Source organism: Amblyomma americanum, chromosome 1, assembly GCF_052857255.1.
Source record: "Amblyomma americanum isolate KBUSLIRL-KWMA chromosome 1, ASM5285725v1, whole genome shotgun sequence".
In the NCBI taxonomy this organism is placed as follows: Eukaryota; Metazoa; Arthropoda; class Arachnida; order Ixodida; family Ixodidae; genus Amblyomma; species Amblyomma americanum.
Genome location: NC_135497.1, coordinates 503,414,828 through 503,437,636, shown reverse-complemented (window position 1 = coordinate 503,437,636; position 22,809 = coordinate 503,414,828). Strand labels below are relative to the sequence as shown.

At 45.4% G+C, this 22,809-nt stretch overlaps 2 protein-coding genes across 2 annotated transcripts; both read right to left on the bottom strand.

Moving 5' to 3' along the window:
• Positions 1–1,195: 1,195 nt before the first annotated feature.
• Positions 1,196–2,627, bottom strand: LOC144106319 (phosphatidylinositol-3,5-bisphosphate 3-phosphatase MTMR14-like). Its single transcript, XM_077639097.1, has 3 exons — positions 2,520–2,627; positions 2,317–2,386; positions 1,196–1,636 (listed from the first exon to the last, which is right to left on the bottom strand). The coding sequence occupies exons 1-3, from the start codon at positions 2,586–2,588 to the stop codon at positions 1,557–1,559; spliced, it is 219 nt and encodes a 72-aa protein (XP_077495223.1). The 5' UTR covers positions 2,589–2,627; the 3' UTR covers positions 1,196–1,556.
• A 1,856-nt stretch (positions 2,628–4,483) lies between these two features.
• On the bottom strand, positions 4,484–20,998 carry LOC144128083 (uncharacterized). Its single transcript, XM_077661156.1, has 9 exons — positions 20,837–20,998; positions 19,303–19,486; positions 17,786–17,910; positions 13,532–13,639; positions 11,055–11,229; positions 9,892–10,364; positions 8,226–8,315; positions 6,563–7,018; positions 4,484–4,764 (listed from the first exon to the last, which is right to left on the bottom strand). Exons 1-9 carry the CDS (start codon positions 20,988–20,990, stop codon positions 4,484–4,486), a joined length of 2,046 nt encoding a protein of 681 aa, XP_077517282.1. The 5' UTR covers positions 20,991–20,998.
• Positions 20,999–22,809: the final 1,811 nt, after the last annotated feature.

Genomic DNA, 22,809 nt, shown 5'->3' with positions numbered 1-22,809 from the left:
CGTACAACTGGTTGAATCTCTTGGTTACATACACCAATGCGTATGGATGTACACTCTGTGTAATCGGTGCCACCAATACTTGTACACGTTTGGTTTTGCTTACGGGTAAAACTGCGTCCACAATGCAATGGTATACGTAGAGAGAGCTTGGAGCTTTCTTTTTGTTTTCTGCTCAATGCAGTGTGATTCCAGGGAACCTCGATCGAGTTTGTCCTCATTGATAACATGACAAATGGCAGTGAGTGCCGAAGAATTGATGGTTATTTGATCGATTAATAGCACAAATTTCTAGGAGTCAATGACCGGGCTAAGTTGAATAGGACTCTTGTGTGCAGGCTCCGAGCGCTTACTGCACATTCTGAGCAAAGAACAAAGCTTGTGAAAAAAATGAGTGCTCATCCAGAGCATGGTCCTTGGTTTTTGGAACTCAAATACTGTAAAAGCCCTGTCATTTACGATTTCTGAAATCATTGCTTAGGCTACCACCCGCGTTCTACCTGTAACTCTAGCCTAAAGACTGGTGAACTATATTATTGACTCTTTGTGCTTAATCAGCATATCACTTATGAAGCTAATTTTGCAAGAAGATGTCTTTGTATACACAGGCCCAGCTATTTAGCTCTACTCAAATAGGCAGTACAGCTTAAGGCCCAAGAGGCACAAACTTAGCACTGCTATGACACGCTGTTTGCGAAACCATGTGCTGGGACTACGCAGGTGCTTTATCCAGGAAAAAAAAAACATACTGAACAATTCTGGGGAAAAGCATTTAACGTTTATGAGCGCAATTTTTTCATATATTGTAAGCTTTCACTACAACAATCAAGATATCTGCAGATATCCCGTCGGCAGGCTTGCACTCTTTTTAGTATTAGCGTTTTTGCTCTCCTCAAAAGCTTTCCCTACTGGTTTTCTATGGCAATCTTAACTGCTCGATGCGATGGATGAAAAGAATCTAAAAGAAAGATTTTGCTAAATATCGAAAGAATGGACCATTATCTTCAATATTTGTACACCACTATCTTACAGTTTTTCAGTTTACAAAATCTTTGTCAACAAATGTTGAGCATGGTCATATATCGCAGAAAGACACTCCGCATATAAAATCGCTGCATGGTGTGAAGGAAAGAGGCCATATCTTCGCTTCTGCAGTGTTCATATGGCATTGCTTTGACTGCAACGGATTGAGCCCGGGAGCGACTCAGCCGCAACTGACATCCAGAAAAACTGAGGCATTGAGATGAGACCTTCGAAGATCTTCGAGACCAATGGCTTCGACGAAACTGATAGCATTGGTCACTTTCTTCCACTTCTCTTTGTTCGGTGGGACCAGCTCTTTCTTGGAACGGAGATCTCAGAAGGGCAGAAGAAAAAGAGGGAAAAGTTGTGCGCGATCTGTGTCATACTGAAGTTCACCGGCTAGCTATCTCATTAACTTTTTCTACTTAAAAAAGCAGTACACAATCTGGGTAATGTGGCATCAGACGATAAAGTGTACTTTCGTTGGAGTTAGAATCACCTCCGATATGTCCCTTTAACATTCGTAGATGGTCACTTCAGCACGGAATCTTCCAGCCGCAGAGCGAATGCGTGACATCAACCTCGCTGCTTTCTAGTCGACCCGTCAGCATACATCCTGTAAATGGGTTAGTCGATGATGCAGAACGCTGCTAGAAATAGGTACCACACGTGTGCGCTGCAAAACAATTTACACCAAAGGAAATATTCACAAGTGTCACAAGACTGCTGCGAAAAGTCACGAAGAGCGAAAAAGAACTGAGTTAAGGCTCAAAACTTTTTTTTTATTGCAAGAATACGAAAGAGGAAAACCAAACAACAAACTACAGAGACGTCTATTGTCGGGATCTGTCAGCTGCCGATGTTAGGACTAGAAGGGTGTACTCTGCAGCGTGGGCAGTGAAATAAGGTGCAAGTTCCAACATCATGAAGTGCGCGAGACTGCAATCGGTAGCTCTTTGGTACAAATCAGCTCGCGAACGGAGCTGACAATCGCCCGCACCCACACCAGACAATCGCCTTCAAAAACCCGCTGGCACCGTTCGTTTGTATTGCGATGCACGCGAATATATACTTCGGTCCAGCCGTGCATTTACTTCTCCCGCACTGAAGCAGGCATGCCTTCGTTGACGTGTCGTCAATGTTACCTAGCTCGCAATATGGTTATGCACACAAGAATGGGAAGCAGCGACTACAGCATGCTACAACAACGCTCACTCCCGCGAACGCGACTGGACGCAAACAAGAAAGTTGTTCTCGAGTTTCTCCTCTACGGTAAAGATGATAAGTAATACTCACCCAAGAACTTGATGATTGTTCGCCCATAGATCTCCAGGCCGCCGGAAAGCGTCGCTGACCTGCAGATGTTCTGGATACGGAGAAAGACTTGTAAAGCACGAGAGGTAATTAAAGCGCATGTGTCAAGGCGAGAACTCTCTAGGAGATGCGAAGATCGTTGGATAGACGAAGGCTCAAGAACAAGCTTCACAAATGCATCGCACCTTGCCGTCGTACAAGATGACTGGAACAGCGAAGCGCATGCGGGCTCTTGCGACGCGTGCCTTCGCCATCTGTCCACGAAGCTTCTCGGTGTGCGCAGCTTGGGAGCATTGCTGAAAGGAAGAAAATTAAGGTCGGGGCTCAATATCTGGGGGGGGGGGGGGGGAAGCTGAGCGGCCAATGTTGCTAGAAACGAATTGCGCCCTGGACGGCTGCATCCAGACTGGGTACGTGATGGGACTGATGCTCACCTTCCCAGAATATGGCGCGCACGTGTAACAAACCATCCGAACCAGATTTCCTCACCGAGCGGCTGAACAGGTGTAATGTGAAAATAGTATTGGCCAGGCCATGAAGGTTAGATGCCGAAGATCTGCTCAAGTTCGAATAATAAAGAAGTGCACGTCTATTGTAAGATACCAAATCACTTGAAAGAGGCCACATATGTTTCTTCGACATATATCAAGTTTTGTTCTCCAGTAAATATGAAAGCCTGTTATTCTGTTTCATATGTTCGGTGCCCTGTGCGCGCTGCATTTGAGAGAAATAAGAAAGAGAAAGAAGTTATCGAAAAATGGCACCTCGAAACTCCTACCACCGACCATGAACTCCACATTGAAATGTGCTACATCTCAAGGGCATACACGCTGCCGCGTTGTTTCCAGTGTGGCATGCGGTCACAATGCATTATACGGCCGTGTGCTTTGCGTGGTCAGCCCACATTAAAGAACACCAGGTGGTCGAAAGTTACCAGGAGCTGCCCTCTACGGTGTCTCTTCCACACTTATTTTACTCCCTTCATCTGTCCTGCCATCTGGCACCTGGCAGCTGCCTGTGGCCGTTGGTAGGCCTTCCGGGAAGACAGGCGTCACCATTGAGTAATGCCGTCACATCCTTCAGGGAATGGAAATTGTGACCATGTGAAGTCATAACGAGACCACGGGGCTTCATTGTCTCGAACAAGCAAATTGATGACAATCTACGCCAGATTTTTTTCGTGACGAGGTTTCTAACGTCGCATTCATATGAGATACACTGAATGCAATGGCCTCGTAATAGAGCTGCCGCTTCGAATTAGGTGGGCGCTGGTTCCTATCCCCTATAGTGCCTCAGGGTACCTACCAGTTTTCTGATATGTACAACATTCCCTCAGCCTGGTGCTCTTTTTCTGGGGTGAAGTGCCCGAGGAAAAGGTATCCTAAAAAGGTACCTAACAAAGAAAAAGTACCTCAAAAACTTGGTTGCTTTTGAAAGTATCGTTAGAAAGAGCAGACGAATGCGATCATCAGGAACATTTTTTTACATTGCTGAACTAGTTTTTGTTTTGAGTTTAGACTTTCGACATTTCCAACATGAGGGACCTGACTGAATCTAATCCGTTTTACTATAGCGTATAGTTTTCAATGCATTCTTCACAAGAGATTATGACGACATATTAGGGACAAACTTTCAACGGAAAGTGGAAGGGAGGATGGCAGCAAGGCATAGCTAAAAGCATTTCATGCTCTTAAAGATAGAACAGCAACCCTTCTTGCTGCGGCCACTGTATGGATGATCACTCGACAGACAGTTTGAGAAGCATGTATCGCAAACAAAAAAGCAGGGACCACCTCCGCTGTAGTTATTACTACTGGAAAGTAAGCTAGGTTCTATACGAGCAGCCTCAAACAATCTTGTGTCTTTGGGGTCTTTCCTGGCCGCAACACGCGCTGCGATTTTCACACTTGATCCTTCAGCCCTGGTACATCTTGCGCATGCGCTTAATGAAACTGATGTTATCACTTAGCTTTAAATATTGTTTCTTTCGGTTTATTATGCATCTGTACCCATACGGATGTGTCTGGTTTGTACAATCGCTACTCATTCCCGGTTGTGTCGACTTTGTGTCTCTGTGTGTGCACTCTTAGCTGTCTCAAAAAAGGGCGACTGCCCGAACTTCTTCAAGCCCTTTGCCCTCTTAACCAACTCACAGTTCCTGCAGGATCTCGGAGAAGGCGACAGCCTCCGTCTGCCTGCAGGCCTTCAGCAGCTGCTCTAACACGTCCTGCGAATGACGGGGTGCCCGAAGCGGCTCTACCGGCGATACGAAGCACGGGGCGACAGCAGCTGCCGCGGCGCACCAAGCGTTTTGTTGGTGCTGGTCGAATGAACAGGCACCGAGAACCTCTTCCGATGGGCACTTGTTCTCAGGCAAAGCCAAGTAGGCAGTGTCCTCCGAGAGACCGCTGTTGTTCACATGCGACAACTCTGCGAGAGTGTATCGGGAACACCCTGAGTTCACAAAACAGTTACACATTGTTGACAGCCAACGTTGGAGTAGATTTCAGTTACAGAGCTATTACTCGTTACTATTCACTTGGATAATAAAACAAAAACTGATGCGTAATGATACAAATTAATATTTTAAATTGTTAAATGGGCAAAGCAAAATAGACGAAAAACTTCCTTCAGTGGGCCAGCGCGCATGAAGTCACATTTTAATCCGACAGATGCTCAACTCTAGAGTCTCGAAACCAATGCCTTTCGTAATATTTGAAGATGATTCAGTTAAGGACGAAATGCTTTTAGCACCCTTTATCGGCAAACTCAGGCGAACATCTTCAATAACCGCGGCGAACTTTACTGGCCGAACTCAATGATTATCGCCCACGGTTACTGAGCCTGAGAGCCTTGGTGTAATTATGGCCGCAGCGGCCGCATCTGTAGACAGGAGGAGAAATGGAAAATGTGTCTGCGTGATGTGCGATGTCAGTGCGCGTCAAGAAAACCCATGTGATTTAACTTATTCCGGAGCCCCTCGCTCAACGTCCGCGATAGGCTATGTGTCTTCTTATAATTGGGAAAATAATTGGACGTTTTATCTTGTTTAGGATAAATGTGATACAGGTGCGCCAGCACAAGTCGTTGAGGTTTGTTCAACTTCGAGCAAAGGTCGGAGAAATCAGTGAGTGAGAGGTTCAGCGCTAGCGCTCTGAAACTGCCGTTTGTGCATGACGCGATATCGTTAATGGGTTAATACTCATATATGCGCAATTGGTCGTTCTCTAATTTACATTCATAGATCGCTGGGAGTCCTCGTACTCCTCCTGGCGCAGTGGTATAGCGGTTAAGCAATGCGCTAGTGCCCCGGGATGGCAGGTGCTGCCACCGGTAGGGTTGTGCGGCCCGGGTTGGCCTTCCCGAGCAATCTCCAATAACTGCCACCTGCCACAGTGGGGAGTTTGCTCACAATCTTAAGGTCAGGTTGTGATGGCTGCATAACGTCACGTGATCTAGGGTGCCCCCTAGGTTGCTTATGCGGAGATTTTCTCCTCACACGAGGGTACCGACGAGGGTACCGAGGGCGACGCCAGATTTTCTGCAGAGCGGGAACCTTAACGTTATAGCGTTAAAACTGTCTCAAACTGTCACAACTGCGATCGCTCTTAAACTCATCCCGATCGCATTGTCTCAGCTGGCAAATCCTGGCACACTACTCCCCCCGCCCTCCCCCGTAACCCTAAAGCCCATAAGGATGCCTCGTTAAACTGACTGAAAATGGTAGAATCTCAGCAGGGAACATTCGAAATCATATGTGACCTATTTTTGGCTAACAACGTGCACGATTAACACTAGTCTCCAGTGAAGAAACTTTTGTTAATACGCATAACCAAAGGCCACACCAAAAAGGTGTTCTTCAGCACCAAGAAAGTCCCTCACAAAGATGACGACGTAAAAAGTCGCATTTTATTTAACTACCTCTTTGGCATCAAATAGCATTATCCGCTTATAGAACATTTCATTCAGGATGTACAAAGTTTGCATGTATTACAAGGTATGTTATTGAACTGTTTCAGTGAGCTAAGGAAGTTGGACTGAGGGGATCAGGGAAGCAACAACACCAGGCATAGAGTGCGGCAGAACCTGAAGATTCGTTTGATTTCCTTTGTGTTTATTACCTGCACACTTCTAAATTATTTGCCTAAGTACAACAGCGTAACGTTTTCCTGATGCTAGAAGATCATCTAGCTAAAATTAAATCACCTAACGAACAAAAGTTGTTTACCCCAGTCTGCTAACCCGGAGCGTCTTCTCTCGTCGCGCTGGTGGTGATGGGAAGGCTGCCACTCCAGGCGCTGAGGCCGCGATTCATCCAAGTCAGCCCAGTTGCCCTCTACGACTTCGGTCTCATCCGTGCCGTCCTCACTGGCATCGCTTCTTCGGCAGTATATATCGTCCAGGAGGGGGGTCTCAAAGGCCTCAGTGCTCGCACGATTCGCATCGTCGGCTCTGTTGACGTCATCTCTGGTGCAGCCGCCGTAGGAAGACGTCTGAGGACGCGGTGCCAGCTCCTCCGTACGCAAGGTGCCGCCGTGGTATTCGGCGGCGCTGAAGTCTTCGAGCACCCCTCCGCAAATGGTCGGGTTATAGCCCAGGAGGTCTGGCCAAACGGCGTCCCGAAGCCATCGTTTCAATCTTCCACCCACGTTCAACGGTTGATCTGTGTCGCTGCTGACGCTCACTGAGAGTTGCAGACGCCATATGTTAGGGAGGTATATGGAAAAGTAAGGAAATGGGTAGATGTTCGGTCAAAAGACCTCAGGCTAGTGGCTTCATTTTCACCGGTTTCGTGGTACCCATATGCAGTCCAGTAGGATCTAAATACCTATTAGTTAAAAAAAAAACATCGTCCTCATCAAAATTTTCTGGACCTTAATATAATGCTCGCATGGAAGCTGTTTGGCCTGAAGACTTTTGAGCCAGTTTGCACTGCATTGAACAAGAGCAACTTGGAAAGGAAGAATGGCCGACTAATGAGACGAAGTAGGGAAACAGGGAATGTAACATTGTGCAAACGACTGAAATCATTAAGCGGTTACTTCCTCCAAGGGAAGAACCAAGCAGCGGACCGCATTCCAATAAAATCGGTTGTTAGTTTATTGTTTCTCCATCTACTTCTTCTCCCAGACCTCTTGGTAGCTTAATTCTTTAAACAGGAGATGCGGCTTTCAAATAGCGAAAAATGGCCAAAAATTTGGATTTGTGAACATCAAAGTATTTGATCGTGTTACTCGTTTTAATATGCAGTCCCAAAGTTTCATTGCCTGATTCTACCTTCAAGTAGTTCACAAAAGTGTTTTATTAGGAGGTCCTACATATCGTAAACCGTTCATATAGTCGGCATTTTTTGAACCCTCTGTGTCTTTCCGTCTTTTCGCTGTTGCGACTAAGCGGCGCGAGCTTTGCTACGGCAGAAACCTTGATTTATTGTTTTCAAGTCTAGCGCCTTAGCGGGACACCAAGCCAATCCAAAAAGAGAAAGTTTCAAGGTCTTGCCATGGGGCCGCCCCGCGTCGGCGTTGGTCACCTCAGTGATTGCCCTTAGCAAGTGGCAGTTCGCGCGGTATCTGCTTTTGCGCTCGCATAGCAACTCTCTCTCGTCTAGCGTTATATGGTTTTGGGCTCCGTAGGATTCTTCTTTAGGACGCCTTCATTATTACGAAAGGTTATGTTTTGATGGGTTGCTAGCTAGAACCACGTTCTGCACATAACTTCATTTGCCAACTTATAACCTAGGCTGTGAACTGAACATTGCTGCCTACAACGTATCATCAGGTGCTGCTAACCAGTTAGTTCTAAACTACTGAGCACACAGCTGATATGGTGCATAGTTTTCTTTTGTTCCGGCTTCGTTGCGCAGGAGCCTTTTCATAATATCCAAGACGTACAAGGAAAGAGCTGTTCCTCGCTGGCTGTCAGAAAACCCGTCAAGGGACTTCTTTGTCGGAGAACCGGTACTGATGCCGAATCGTCAGTGCCTGCAGCGAAAATAACAGATACGAAAGAGTGACGAAAGCAAAGAAAGTATTCAGCGCAAACTCTTATTCTTTTCAGGCACCATTCGTCATTTGTTGTTTATGCAGATGATTTTTTCTTCCGCCCAAACTGAGTGTGTCCTGAAGCCAACTAATAAGCTTTTCAAGAAAAATACCCGCTGCTATTTATACATAGACATACAAAAAATTTCGTAGATATGCTAGAACGGTTGCAGATGAGTACCAGAAACGTCAGGGAATCCCATATTTGCTATTCTATACATGTTGAGATGATGCAAGAAAAGTAGTGGTAAAATGACGTTTACGGAAGGTAAAAATTGCCTACAAAAGTATGGTTGAAGCTGTGTTATCAAGCTCACTCGTTTCAGAAATGTTATATACGACATTCGCTCTGGGGCACAATAAGGGCCGCAGGTTGCGACATAAAAAAACTGAAAACTGGCTGAAGCACATGCATCAGTGCTGCCTGTAGCCCAGGCTAAGAAGAAGCTATAAATTCACAGTTTACACAGGTGTTTACATACACATCGAAGCGTTCAACCTGATCCAACTCCTTCGAGTCGCCGGCTATTCAACATAAGTAGCCATGAAGTTCAATGTTCAGCTTTTCACACACCCAATTTTACTGTGATCAGAAAAAGGTTTACGACACCCAAGACAGAGAGGTTAGTTTGATGCAAAATACCCTAGCCTGCAGCACTTTCCCCGGAACGGAAGTTAAAGGAGAGAGCCATAAAGTGTTATAATGGGTAGCAATTTATAGATAAGATTGGTGCGCGCCTGCGACACGACGTGGCTCCTGGTAGTCCGCTTCGCGCTGTGAAGCCAAGCACCACGCCCTGCAAGAACCCAGTACAACTCGGTTGACTTAGAAGCGGCCGTAGAGTGTGTCAGAGGTTTTAAAGATTCTAGGTCTCCAGGCGCATCATATGTCACAATTTAACGACCATTCATTGAGCAAGTGCTGCCTGTACAATCCTAGTACGTGCGCTTCCTCAATGACCCAGAATCATCATATTTGTAAAAGCCTCTTCATTCAGATAAAAAAGACCCCTGTGTTTCGCATATGATGCTATTGTCTAAGGAAGAAAAGTGCGAACTCCATACATCTGTGGTCCAGGGCTATCTCCTGTGTATGTGTCTGTCAGCCTATAGCAATGTCTTAGCATTCCAGTACCCTACGCCACACCATTCCTTTTGAAAATAAAAGTCATTGCTGTGTCGTTCAAGATAGCATGCGACGCAGACAACCGCTGAGCTCGAGGTGCAGATTAACAGTGCGTTTATTGGGTGCTTGCGCTCTTATATCAGCCACCCGGCTGGCCGGCTTGCACAGCATGGTTGCCAGTCTTGAAGGCCCTGGTTGCCAGATCCGATACATCTTTCTCCCTCTAAAAACAGAAAAAAACTAGCACAATACCACAGCAGATCGATTCAAGCAATTTGATGAAAGTCCTTTTGATACACGAGGCGGGTGGGCTTTTTCCTTAACCGGGTGCTCCGGCGAAGCCCAGCGTCGTCCGGCTCGGAATTCATGGTTTCCAGAGGACTATGTTGCCCTGGCTCAGGATGCTCTTGAGGCGTGTGGGCAGCCGTGGCTTGATCGTCACACGTGGGGCTCGAGTTGCCCAGGGACTCCTGTGGTGCCGCAAGCCTGGAAGAGAAGCACAGTCGCTAGCACTGTCTTCCGTACAGTCAGGAATGGTTTCCAGTGAGGGGTCGAACTCTTCGTTTGTTCGCAGCAGATGTTGACGGTTGCGACGAAGCTGATTCACGTCTTTTTTACGGACCATGTATGAGCGAGGGGCGACGGCGTTTTCTGCGAGGGCCTTTGTGGTCCACCCTCCCTTGTCGAGCAGCCTAACGGTGTCATGCTCGCCGAGTGCTTCTAGTGGACGTCTCTGAGGGTGGGCTTGGGTGTGCTTTTTGACCTCTGGTGCCCTACGGTCTGCGAAGTCAGGCAGCCTCGATCTTAACCTCCTGCCCATGAGTAGCTCGCACGGGGCTTGTCCGGCCTCGAGTGGTGCTGTCCTGTAATTAAGAAGGCGATCCAAAAGTATTCATTCACATATAGCGCCTTCTTGAGGAAACATTTCACCAAGTTCATCCCTTTCTCTGCCAAACCGTTTGAGCGTGGAAAACCGGGACTAGAAACAACATGGGCAAATTCAAACTGTTCTGCGAAAGCATGAAATGCCTGCGATGAAAGTTGTGGTCCGCCGTCCGTGCATACTTTAAGCGGGATGCCGTGACGTGCAAATATCATGGCCAGCTCCTCTATTACACAGTGGCTAGTAGTGTGAGAAAGCGGCTCTACTTCAGGGTAATTGGAATAGGCATCGTAGACTGCAAGGTAGTTCCGTAATGCTCGAACAAGTCCGCGCCTACCCTAGCCGACGGTAATGCGGGACAATGCCTTTGCATTAGGGGTTCACTTGGTTGCTTGTAAGCGAAACGGTGGCAGGTTTGGCACCTGGAAACTTTCTCAGTTATTTCTGCTGCCATACCAGGCCAATACATCAATACTCTGGCCATTGCTTTGCATTTTCCGACGCCCAAGTGGCCCCCGTGTAGGCGCTGCAACATTTCTTTTCTAGGGACTTCGGAATGACAACTCTATATCCACGCAGCAGTACGCCTTCCACACTTGATAGCTGAGCTTCGAAGGGAGCTAGCTGACCTATACAGCTATGTCCATCTTGTAGGGCTTCAGTGACTCGCCTTAGCTCGTCGTCTACACTCGTTTCTTTTGCCATCCGCTTGGCTGTTGTGTCGCTGACGAGAGTGGAGAGGCCGGCCGTTGCATGGTTGGCCACATTTTCTAGTTCGCTTTCAGGTGGCTCATCGCTGTCGCATCGGATTCTTGAGAGAGCATCGGCCAGAGCAAGGTCTCTCCCTAGGACGTACAGCAGAGAAATGTTGAACGGCATGAGGCACATAAAGAAACGCTGCAGGCGAGGAGGCATGTCTGACAGGTTCTTCTGGGCAATGGCTATCAGTGGTCGATGGTCCGTTTCCACTATTACGTCGACATTAAGACATTAGGTGTTATCTTTAAGCAGAATATGTCATGGGATGTCCACGTGGACAGCATGCTAATTAAGCTAGCACAAGTAATTGGGCTAGTATACCGCAATCGCAATTTACTACCACCAAAAATCTTACTGTTACTTTATAATACATTATTCTCCTCCCGACTCAATTATTGTCACTTAGTTTGGTCTACGACAACTTACGGAAATTTGCAGAAGCTTCACAAGTTGCAGAAAAGGTTTGTAAGAGTAAAAGAAAATCTGCCGTTTTATTCACATACGTATCATCTATTTCCCAAATACAACATAATTCCTGTTACCAAACTGTTTGATTATATCCTTTGCAAGGCAATTAAGAATGAAAACGCTAGCAACAGTTCATTTCTACATCGTCTAGCCAGGTTACAACCAAACACTACTACACGCCAGACACGTCACACGGAGCTCTGGAAAGTAAGGACGTTTCGCACAACATACGGCCTACAAACAATACAGAATAAACTACCCCGGTTACTAAATGATTTAAATCATAAACATATCCAACTTGAAAAGGTGACGTTCAAAACACTCCGCCGGTATTTCAACATGTACTAGGACACTTCGCTTGCCATTCCTGTTTACTCTGTCACGTTGTTGTTTACCCTGACTGTACCGCTTGTCTGTATTCACTTTGTTCTGAATTTTATTTGAAGCAAAATGTGCTTAATTTATCTGTTACTTTCACTAAACTCATTGCCATCGCACATGAATGTTTCATTGCTTTTGTAAGTGCTTTCTAACTTCATTCTACCACATTTTCTGTATAATTTTATGTAGTTCTTGTGAGTGATTGTAATTGCAGATGTTTTCGTGTTTTGTTCTATTTTGTTTTTGGATGAGACATGCCGTTTCATTGCGCCTATGATGCTGTCAAGTGTATAGGGGGGGCCTCCGGCTTTGTCAAGCTGTCGCTTGTGACAGCTTTTACTACGGGTCTCCCGCGCCATGTATTCATTAGGCGCAAATAAAACCATTATTATTATTATTATTATTATTATTATTATTATTATTATTATTATTATTATTATTATTATTAAAATCACGAAACCGTTCACATGCGAAGTTGCCTTGAAGTACAAATCCATCCTCTGCCTGAATTGCTTCCACTTTTCCGCCGGCGCTTCGGAGAGCAGTTGGCGATTAGGGGGCGGTAGTACTTCCATTGCGCTGGCTCAGTTGAAGCGGGGAATGGGCGTGATAAGAACTTCTGACACCATGTGTCGTTCAAGATAGCATGCGACGAAGACGACCGCTGAGCTCGAGGTGCAGAGTAACAGTGCGTTTATTGGGCGCTTGCGCTCTTATATCAGCCACCCGGCTGACCGGCTTCCACAGCATGGTTACCAGTCTTGAGGACCCTGGTTACCAGATCCGATACAGTTACCACCACCACTGCCCGATTTGCTGGTGTTTGTGTTGAAACCGAAGGCATGCCCATAAATCACGGGAAGCGAAGTACTAAACCATACCTTGTAATTTGAGAACGGTACATGTCTGGCACTTGCCTACCTCTACAGCAATCACGATAAGCCTGCCAATGTGTGTGCAAATGCTCTTGCGCCTGCAAATCAGGCGCGATTTTAATAGGGGAGCAGCTAACCAGAATCACTAGCGCCTGCGAGAGCCTTCTCTTTCGTGCCATATGTCGTATGTGCAGCCGCTGACAAAGCAATGAATTGAAGGGGATTGCTTCCAGCTCATGCAGAGAGGCTATTGTAGCATCACCGAAATTCGTAGGCGTTGTAGAGAACTTTTCTGATTTTTAGTAAATCTAGAACACTGTTAATGAATAGCGAGCCTCTAAATTAGACCCACAGGCCCACCCTTAGGCTCTATGCATCTGACAAAGGTTGAACCTGGGCATTGTCGTTTCTTTCGCTTTCCCAACTTTCTCATTGTACAGCACAACGAAAAACAAGTTGTATTGCTCTGTTCTGCAGGAAATGGTGCTACGTGGTAGCACGCACTGCCACGTGGTATGAAATGGGCATGCTGTGCTCGTCAGTAAACTCTATAGCGCGTTGCATACATGATGAAACACGGTATTACAGCGACCCAGTAAATGTGAAATGGCATTTAGAGGAGCTGACATGTCAGTGCTTTGACCAAAGCGATGACACAACGTACCTGTGCTCTCTGCTGGCCCAAAATTCGCGAGCGCCGGGAATTGCACGCTCGGGATCGGCACCGAATGGCGTCGCCGACCAAGTCTGTAACTTCGCAGTGTAGGACCGCCTGGACATGAGAGCGGCAGTGAACAGCATGCGTCTTTGTTGAAGTTGTTCTGTTTATTCACTGCAATAGCGATAAAAAAAATGTATAACACTGAGCTCGACCATTAGGTAGGAAAACACCGTTCCCCGAAGCAGAAAAAAAAATTCAAACCACTGGCAGAAATGTGCCGCGAACATAATAATTAAGACTTTGAAGACGGCAAAGTAAATTTCCTTATCGCCAGTGATAACAGAGGCTATTAAACTTTATTAAATAAATCAATGAAACAGCGCACTCTCTGATTTTTTAACCTATAAGGTGTAATCACTTATCCGATTTGTGCCTGAGTGGCCCACATTACCACAGAGCAAAGGACAGTAATACTTGCACGTTTCAACAAACATCCAAAAACAAATGCCCTCTTTGCATTATTTCATTATTGAATTAAGAGTGCATAAGCGTCTAAACACATACAAGTTAGGGTGTTTGCTACGCGCCTTTTGAAGCATAAGAGAATCGTACACCAAAACTGCAAGATTTTGCTCCTGCTCTCAAAGAAGCTTTGCAGACGCCGCATTGGCTCAGTGGTTATGGCGCTCGGATGCTGACCCGAAAGAGGAGGGTTCGATTCCAGCAGCGGCGGTTGAATTTCGATGGAGGTGAAATTCTAGAGGCCCGTGTACTGTGCGACGTCAGTGCACGTTAAAGATCCCCAGGTGGTCGAAATTTCCAGAGCCCTTCACTACGGCGTTCCTCATAGCCTGAGTCGTTTTGGGAAGTTCAACCCCCATAAACCAAGTAAAAAAAAAAACAGCTTTCAAGAGTGCGTTTTCATGTATGCTGGCTTGCCATGCTCTATATCGTGTCTGAAAAATTGTGCAAGAAAGTACGAACTACTAATAAAGTAACTTCCGAATAACAGCCTGAGGGGAGAGCTGGTGCGTGACGAAATGAACGGCGGCGCAAACAAGGACACTAACTAGAAAGAGACACCACATGCGCACACTACCAACTGTTTATTGCGCGAAAAGGTGGCTTATTTAAACATTCAGCTTAAGCATGTGATATCGCATTATCGCTCCGAACCCAGCACGTGGGAAAAAAGCACTGACATCAGGAAAACGAACAACCCCTGCAGATTCTGGGCAGGAGTCCCGATCAGGTGGCAACTGAAATTATTGAGGCTTTTATGATTAAAAAGAAGGGAAGCATTTGTGTTAGCGACTCTTCGATATCCCTCCGTACAAATCAAGTTTCATTTCTGGATAGTTTTTTGTGACATCATGTTCAGTGCGACTCTTCAGCCCTCCTTTTCTAGCGGCCGTCTGTGGAGTTTTTTTTTTAGAATCTTTGTTACTGTCTACACCTCAATACGGATTTGATCAAGGAAGATCCACTGAAACAGCTTTTCTAACACAAAAAGAAATAATTCTCGAAGCATTTGAAAATAAAGAGATATGCATAGGAATTTTTGTTGACTTTTCATAGGCTTTTGACCACCTTATTCACCACAAACTACTAAAGAAACTTGAACTCTACGGCATACGTGGCACACCACTCCTCCTCATCGAATCATATCTTCAACATCGTTTTCATTGTGTGCACATAGTAAATGAACTCTCTTCTCTTCAGAAAATTTTTACCGGCGTCCCACAGGGAAGTATATTGGGACCTTTACTTTTTATTCTTTACATTAATGACATTGTTAATATAAGTAATAAGCCTCAATATGTAATTTACGCAGATGACACTAGCATGTTCTTTAAAGGTAATAGTCTCGAATTTCTAGTCCCAACCATTAACAGCGCGTTGGATGCCCTCAAACACTGGAGCGAAGCAAACTCCCTGGTACTAAACGCGAAAAAGACAAAAGCAGTTATTTTCCAAGCGAGAAATAGGGCGATCATGGCAGAGCATCAGTTTCCCATTGGGAATTCTATTATAGATATTGTAGATACGGCCAAAACAATTGGAGTATTTTTCAGTAAGAACATGGTCTGGGACGCTCACGTTAGTATAGTTCTATGTCGCCTCACGAAATATGTAGGAATGCAAGCAAAATTTCGGTATTTTCTTCCGACGTCTATAAAAATACTAATTTACAACACGCTGTTCCTCCTTCATTTAAATTACTGTTTCTTAGTATGGGGCAATACAACGCAGGCCAACATAAATAAAATATTCATGCTCCAAAAGAAAGCAGTCCGGCACATAGCAAACGTCGATTACCGTGCGCACACAGAATTTTTCACGCGCTTTCACATTACACCAGCTCATGACCTATATGAATATCATTTAGCACTGAGATATAAAAAGTGTATACGCTACCACCAGTATACGTTCCTAGAACTATCCTGCCTGAAAGCCACTATTCCAACATATGCATTTCGAAATCAGTCATTCTGGTGCGTTCCCTTCTGTCGTACAGAATACGGACGTTCTATGTTACGCTTTGCAGTTCCACATGTATTAAATAAGCTGCTGAGTAGAGGAATATCTGTGGAAAAAAGTAGCCCACGTGACATTCTTGTCGCTTTAGAGCGGTGACTTTCAGTCCCTTTTGATAAATGTGCTGACATACGCAAGCATTTTTTTTAATATGTGTACTTGATTCTATCAATCAGTTTGTCATATTATAAAAAGCGTACAAAAGCTTTAGTGTTCTTGTTTTGGGCGTATAAGTTATTTTCTTTGTCTTTTAACAATATATGCTCGCAGCGCCTCTTAACTTTTTTTTTCTACCTCGTCATTGTTAACCAAGCTCTGTTGCTTTCGTTGTATTTTGCCTTGTAGAAGGGGCCCGGACTCCTTCAAGTGAATTTTTATCACTTTTCTGTCAGGGCCTACCTACATCTTCCTGATGTAAATAAAGACGAACTTGAACTTGAACTTATTGAGTTTATCTTTATAGTGTTTGCAGTTTTTCGGTTTCTGACAGCTTTTGCTTCATTTGTTTACTCTGCTTTCGCTAAGATTGTTATTTGTTATTGGTTTTTTAGTGTCTGACCACTTTTGCGTCTCATGTAGGAGGACTCTGCTATAGCTACGATTGTGTGACGCTGTTTTTTCTAAAAGATGGCCCCCTCCTTTAAGTTTTTTAATTCCTTTTATCAGAATCTGTTACTTTTTTTTCAGCAGGGGTGAAATTTTCTTGTTCGTTTTCCTGATGTTGATGTTTTTTTTCCACGTGCTGGGTTTGGAGCGATAACGCGATGTTACATGCTTGAGCTGAATGTTTAAACAAGCCACCTTTCCGCGCGATAAACAGTTGGTAGTGTGAGCATGTGGTGTCTCTTTCTTGTTACTGTCCTTGTTTGCGCCGCCGGTCATTTCGTACTGATAAAGTGTTTACGCAATTTGTCCTGCATGTCAGTGCCAGCCATATGGCTTACACTGAACGGCACCAGCTAAGACGTCGCTCTTCTTTTATTCGTCGTAAATTAGAGCAACAAATCGGCAGTATTGACTAATGCCATAGCCATACCGTAGCCGGTAGAATCTTCTATCTAGAGCGCAGCCTCGCAAAGAAAAGGTCAACGAAATTAGTCCGCCCCTCTTCCGTGCTCTGCTGCTAATGATTGGGTGCTACTTAGCTGATTTCTTTTTGTTTCTGCACATGTGCAGCAGGCACGTACAATGGTCAGTGGGAGAGCATGAGAAAGTGTAACTGGGCGTAGGGAGGTAGGGTAGGGAAGTAGACAATAGTTTATCCGGCAGCGAGCGACTGCACACAAGTTCACAACTTGTCATCTTGTCAAAAGCAGCGGTGTCGACTTGCTGAACCAGTTTTGGGCTATCGCTGACGGTTTATTCACGCTAAACTGGCTTGTCTGATATGAAAAGGCATAAGCGTACAGCAGCATAAGGACGTCATTGAAATCCTATCCCCAGAAATGCTACATCACAGTTCTATATCACACTTCACTAATAACGTGTGAAGCAAAATTTTTCTCTTAAAAGATGGCTGCCAACCATAGGGCCGCTACCCCATGCCAAAGAAGTTAGAACTCTCCTGCTAAACTCGTTGTGGGTGTCCCTGTTGTATTGAATTTTCGCGAATTGTGACCCCCCCCCCCCCCCCTTCCAGCCGTACTTCACTTGTGGCACTATTTTTCTTCGTGCTGACTGCACGCCTTAGCTGTGCGAAATCCTAAAGTATAGCTTTACCCGGGCGCCGGTGTTTTGCTTCATCAGATTCCTGAAGTGTGTGCAGGGACGAGTTGCTTCTGCAGGATGTGCGGGAATCCGCTGACGTGGTTGATGACGACTGACGTCTTTTGTACCACCACCACCTGCGATGTCGACCACACTTTTTTGAGACGCGATGTGGGAATTGCGGACACTCTAAAGGTTTTATCTACACCTTGTAATTTACTAAAACCTTGCACCTTAAATGGTGAAGATTTAGTGGTATGCTAAACTTTCTGATGTCTTATGCCTTACATTTGATTTGTTTCTATATAAGGGAATTTTCAAATATAACTGGACGGCAATTAAGAATCCTTGCTATGCCTCTTATATAGGCAAGGAGAAGTCGAAAACCAAATTCCACTGAAGTGAATCACATGTGCAAGTAATCTTAGTTTTAAAGCGAAGCATTCTTGCGTTCATCTTTTTTCCATGGGACCCCCAAACTTCTTAATGTTGACCATTCAAGCTGGACATAGAGCACTCATGTATGGAGTGCTTGCAAAAATCTCTACTGGAAGACGTTCGTAATACAGAGCTCAAAAAACAGGGTAAAGGGTATCTATTAGATATGAATAAGGTTTGAGGCTTTCTAGTTTCTTGCAATTTAAAGCGAGCTGTAAGTAAGAAGAAAATAATTGAAAGCTCCAGCTGCTTGGGGGAATTTTGCCGCCACACCGTGTTTAGAGAAACCTCTCCAAAACGCTTGTAATGAGATTTTTATAAGAAAACTAATACACAACGCTATAGGTATATGCCTAAATTGCGAAACTCGGGGCAGCTGTTCAGCATCACCAGTTCAGCATCGCTTTTGCATCCAACGTTCTCGTTGCTATGTGGCCCACCATACACATGCCTGCATCCGGCCGGTTCTTCTTATTACTGTCGAGGATACTCGTATGGCCTACGGAATCCCAGCAACCAAGGCTGCCACACCGCGAGACCACCTTCAGTCCTGATGCGAGGCAGAAAACTGAAGCTGTGAACAACATTGGTACCTCAGCTTAAACAAAGTGATACCCTCTCTAGCGTATAACTTGCCACCAGCACCTTATACCCGCGCGGGGCTGTGCGTGCAGGGACTCGCTCCGTAACTAAGCCGCCGATTCCACACCTAGCGCCAGAAGCGCCATCTCTCGGGCCCGCCATAAATCTGTCTAGCACGGAGAGCACCCACCCGAGGCACCGCGACTGTGTAGCACTCAAATGTGTATCACCTGTAAACTTCTTGCAAGGATATACAGCAGCTCTAAAAATTAACGCATATTTCTTTCGACAGCACAAGCAAGATAGGCTTCTTTTTTTTTTACTGAAAGGAAGCGCCAAAAGCTTATGTTTGTTTTTCTTCCTTCAAATCTTACCTGTGATGACATAGTACAGCTTGTACGAATTAGTAATGCACTTCAAAAAAAAGTTACCGATTTTTTTACGTTGAATTCATTAAGCGGTCTCCGGATAGCGTTCCCCACGCGAAATGTCAGAAGGCTCACACGCACCCCGTCAGGACCAGGCTGAGCAGCAGTGGCACGATGATCGTCAGAGACTCGACAGGGATGGCTTCCTTCGCAGAGTGAACCACCCGGAGGGCTTGGGTGACGCTCTCGAAGCTGCGAAAATCGACTCGCCCGGTGGCTTCGTGGACGTAGTCCAAGGTGGGTGGTAAAGGTGCCGCTACTTGTGCTGCAAAGTAATAGCGCAGTTGCGCTATTCAGAATCTGGCAACAGGTGAGAGTAATTAGGCTTCACTGCTGCTCGCTTTTCTAAACGCCTACAAAGCTCAGTACACTGCTGAAATACTGCTGATGTAGACGGGGAAGTAGAAAAGAAATTGTACCGCGAACCGCGGTGGCTGTGCACTGTGGGGAAACGTTCGCACAACGGGCGTTTTTCTCCTTACCGGTTTTCTCCCTAGATATAATCACCTTGCAGAGGACGTTTCTTCAGAACAGTTTAATTTATGTCGACCCCGTTTATTTTCTTGCGCCGGCTGCGTTCTTATGAAGGAAAAACGCTAAGACGCCCGTGTGCTGTGCGATGTCAGGGCACGTTAAAGATCCCTAGGTTGTCGAAGTTATTCCGGAGCACTCCACTACGGCACCTCTTCCTTTTTTCTTTCACTCCCTCCTTTATCCCTTCCCTTACGGCGCGGCTCAGGTGTCCAACGATATATGAGACAGATACTACGCCATTTCCTTTCCCCCAAAACCAATTATTATTATTACTTTATAGGACCACAGGGCAGATACTTTTTTTTTCAAAATGCTGAATTATAAGTTAAATGTGCCAAATTTTCTTCTAACTCTAGATATATCAACGAACGCTGCAACATAAAAATTCAAAATCAAAATGTATGCCTCTCGCAATCAAGATTATAAGAACGTTTCGACCTCTACCACTCTGCTAGGAATGCGATGATTGTTGAGCAAGCCTTCTGCCACATTTTCTAAACTCTGCCGCCATTTAGCAAGATTGTCAAGAAAAGCATATACTACAAAACAATTTTCTGAAGATATAACAGTTGAATATTGGTTGAGTAGTCACAAAATTATTTTTAGTATACTTAAAAATTTCATTTGTGCATATCGAGAAATAAAAAAAATTGAAAACACCCATCCTTTCTATACATAGTCTTTTTTTTTATGCGGCACAAGTGGGTCATAAGCGAGGAAAAACTTGAGGTCTGACGGTCTGCTTTCTCCCTTCCTTACTGAAATAGTGACTTCGTTTTGACTGATGACCTAGGCACGAAAACAAAAAAAAAATGTGAAAGTCCGTCTCCATTTGGCGGCAGTTGGGCGCGCGCACTATACACACAAGAAACAACTTGACATTTTGAGATCCCCTAATTTTACCTACCTCGTACATCAAGGTTTACTTCGTAGAAACGGTTCCTGTTTCTGCCGTTATTACACGATTCTGATATAGAACCCCTACTGGCGTTAGAGGTAAACTGTCCAGGAATCTTTCCTATCTATTGCCGCGACGTCTAGAAAGGCCTCATGCAAAGTGTTCGAATGAGTGAATCCTCACGAGGGTCATGATAGGCGGTTAGACGCCGAAGTCCAGGGACGTCTTCGGCTTGCCTATGCCAGATGCCCAGCAGGACGAAAGGCCATGGCTTGTGGTACAAACCAACGAAAATCGCAGCCAGCAGCGTCCCAACGCAAGTAAGCAGCAAAATCATGGCGACCCGTCTTGTGTTTTTCTTCTTCTTCAGCGCTTCTTTTACTTACGTTTTTAGTTTATTTTGCCAATCTAAATGTATTTTTACTAAGCCTCGCACGGCGGCCAAAGCGACTTCTGATATTTTGTTTTATAAGGCCATAATAATAATGGCTACCATCTATGGATACAGTTTACCGCCGTTTAATGCGTTCTATCGGGAGCAAGAGAGAGAGTGAGAAAGAAGAAAGCCAAGGAGCTTAATACTATATGGTCGCGGATATTCAATAATGTGGTAAATGTGTGAATGACTCTAAGTGGGAAGCTAATACAAGTATAATTATGTTACACTCCTTAGCATATCGCATATTGGGAGTGTAGTCTGTTTTGCCTTCCACGTACCAACTAAATACGGAAGTTCTAACTTCACGACACAGTGAGAATTCAGGAAGAAAAGAAGTGTAGGGCAGTCTGTTGAAAATGTGGCGGTGTGCTCATGAGCGATTCCCTTTGGAGGAAGATCCACTTCATTAACATTGTAAGTGTGCACTATCGACTTATCCAATGCAAGTTGATTGATTTATTTTGCCCTCAGGGCGGAAGACTTCAGAGGGAAGTGGAGAATACAAAAGGTTATTATGAAATCACAAGTACAGAACAAGATCAGAGGACAAGATATCAAATAAAGAATGCAGGTACTGCGCAGAGAGTGTAGTTGGAGCAAAGTGTCATCTTCAGAAGCTTCAGCAATTGTAAAAAAACCAGCGTGTAAAAAGCACACCGCTTACAATATTTACTTGCAAATCATGCAGCGTTGCTCGTTTTGCCTCGCCACCGTTCTAAACACCTCAATAGAGAAAGAAGTCGCATTCTTACGCCTCCGAAGCTTAGCTCTTCATTTTACTCTTGAGATAAACCTGGATGAGTTTTTTCCTCTTTGGATCTGTGCCAAACCCTGGCTAATCCCCCACCATGGGTATGCGCCATCGTATTTGAGACAACAACAACAACGACAAAAACAGCACTTTCAGGAGTACAGGCGAGTCCTACGGAATGGCTGTACGTACTTTGTTCGGCGACTGTGTAAGAATTCGTTCGGACTTGGTTGACATATGACGAACCTCCAGTCGCACTGTCCGTATGGTGACCATTCAGTTCGGGCCGAACAAAACAGAAATAGAAAATGGTAAAACAGCGGGGAAAATGCGGTATTTACAATGAAAACGATGGCTCGGTTTGAAGATTCTCGAATGCCTCAGTGATGCTTCCACCACTCTCTATTCTGCACGGGTTTCCTAGCAAGAACTTCGTCCGAAACAGCAGTAGTCGGTGCGCGCCATTCGCCTCTCCGTTGGCGACGCTCTCGATGCTGGGGCGCCTCCGTCGTCAGTTGTACCTCGGCGGTGGCGTTGAGGCGCTCTCCATTACTTTGCTTCTTTCTGGCTGCTTCAGGTTCGATTATCTTTAGTTATGTAAGCGGTGTAGTTCTCTTTCGGCGAATAAGCAGTGTGTGTATGCGTGCGTGCGTGCGTGCGTGCGTGCGTGCGTATGTCTAAGTCACCGTCACCGTCGAGGTGTGCAGCTGGTAGCAAGGCTGAGAACTTCGTCAGCATCAAGGCGCAAACGGCGAGGAGGCGCTGGACTATGCCACGGCTCTCGCAGATCACTGCACGGGGCATACGGCCGAAGTTCCGGCATTCGATTCCATTATAATCCAGTTCGAATGGCCGTGGGCCGAGGAGGTACATGGTAGTGACGACTGGTAGCCGGTGTCGGAAGGCTCGACGCATGGTCACTATACGTGATGCTTGGTTCCGCGTTGCGACCGCGAGAATGGCTCC

Excerpts from the sequence above, each read along its gene's own strand:
- LOC144106319 (XM_077639097.1), bottom strand. The coding sequence starts at position 2,588 with ATGGCGAAGGCACGCGTCGCAAGAGCCCGCATGCGCTTCGCTGTTCCA. Across the intron at positions 2,387-2,519 it reads TCATCTTGTACGACGGCAAG|AACATCTGCAGGTCAGCGAC; the intron begins GTGCGATGCATT and ends CTCCGTATCCAG. Across the intron at positions 1,637-2,316 it reads AACAATCATCAAGTTCTTGG|GATGTATGCTGACGGGTCGA; the intron begins GTGAGTATTACT and ends ACCCATTTACAG.
- LOC144128083 (XM_077661156.1), bottom strand. The coding sequence starts at position 20,990 with ATGATTTTGCTGCTTACTTGCGTTGGGACGCTGCTGGCTGCGATTTTC. Across the intron at positions 19,487-20,836 it reads AACCGCCTATCATGACCCTC|CACAAGTAGCGGCACCTTTA; the intron begins GTGAGGATTCAC and ends ATTACTTTGCAG. Across the intron at positions 7,019-8,225 it reads CGAGGAACAGCTCTTTCCTT|TGAGCGTCAGCAGCGACACA; the intron begins GTACGTCTTGGA and ends TGCAACTCTCAG.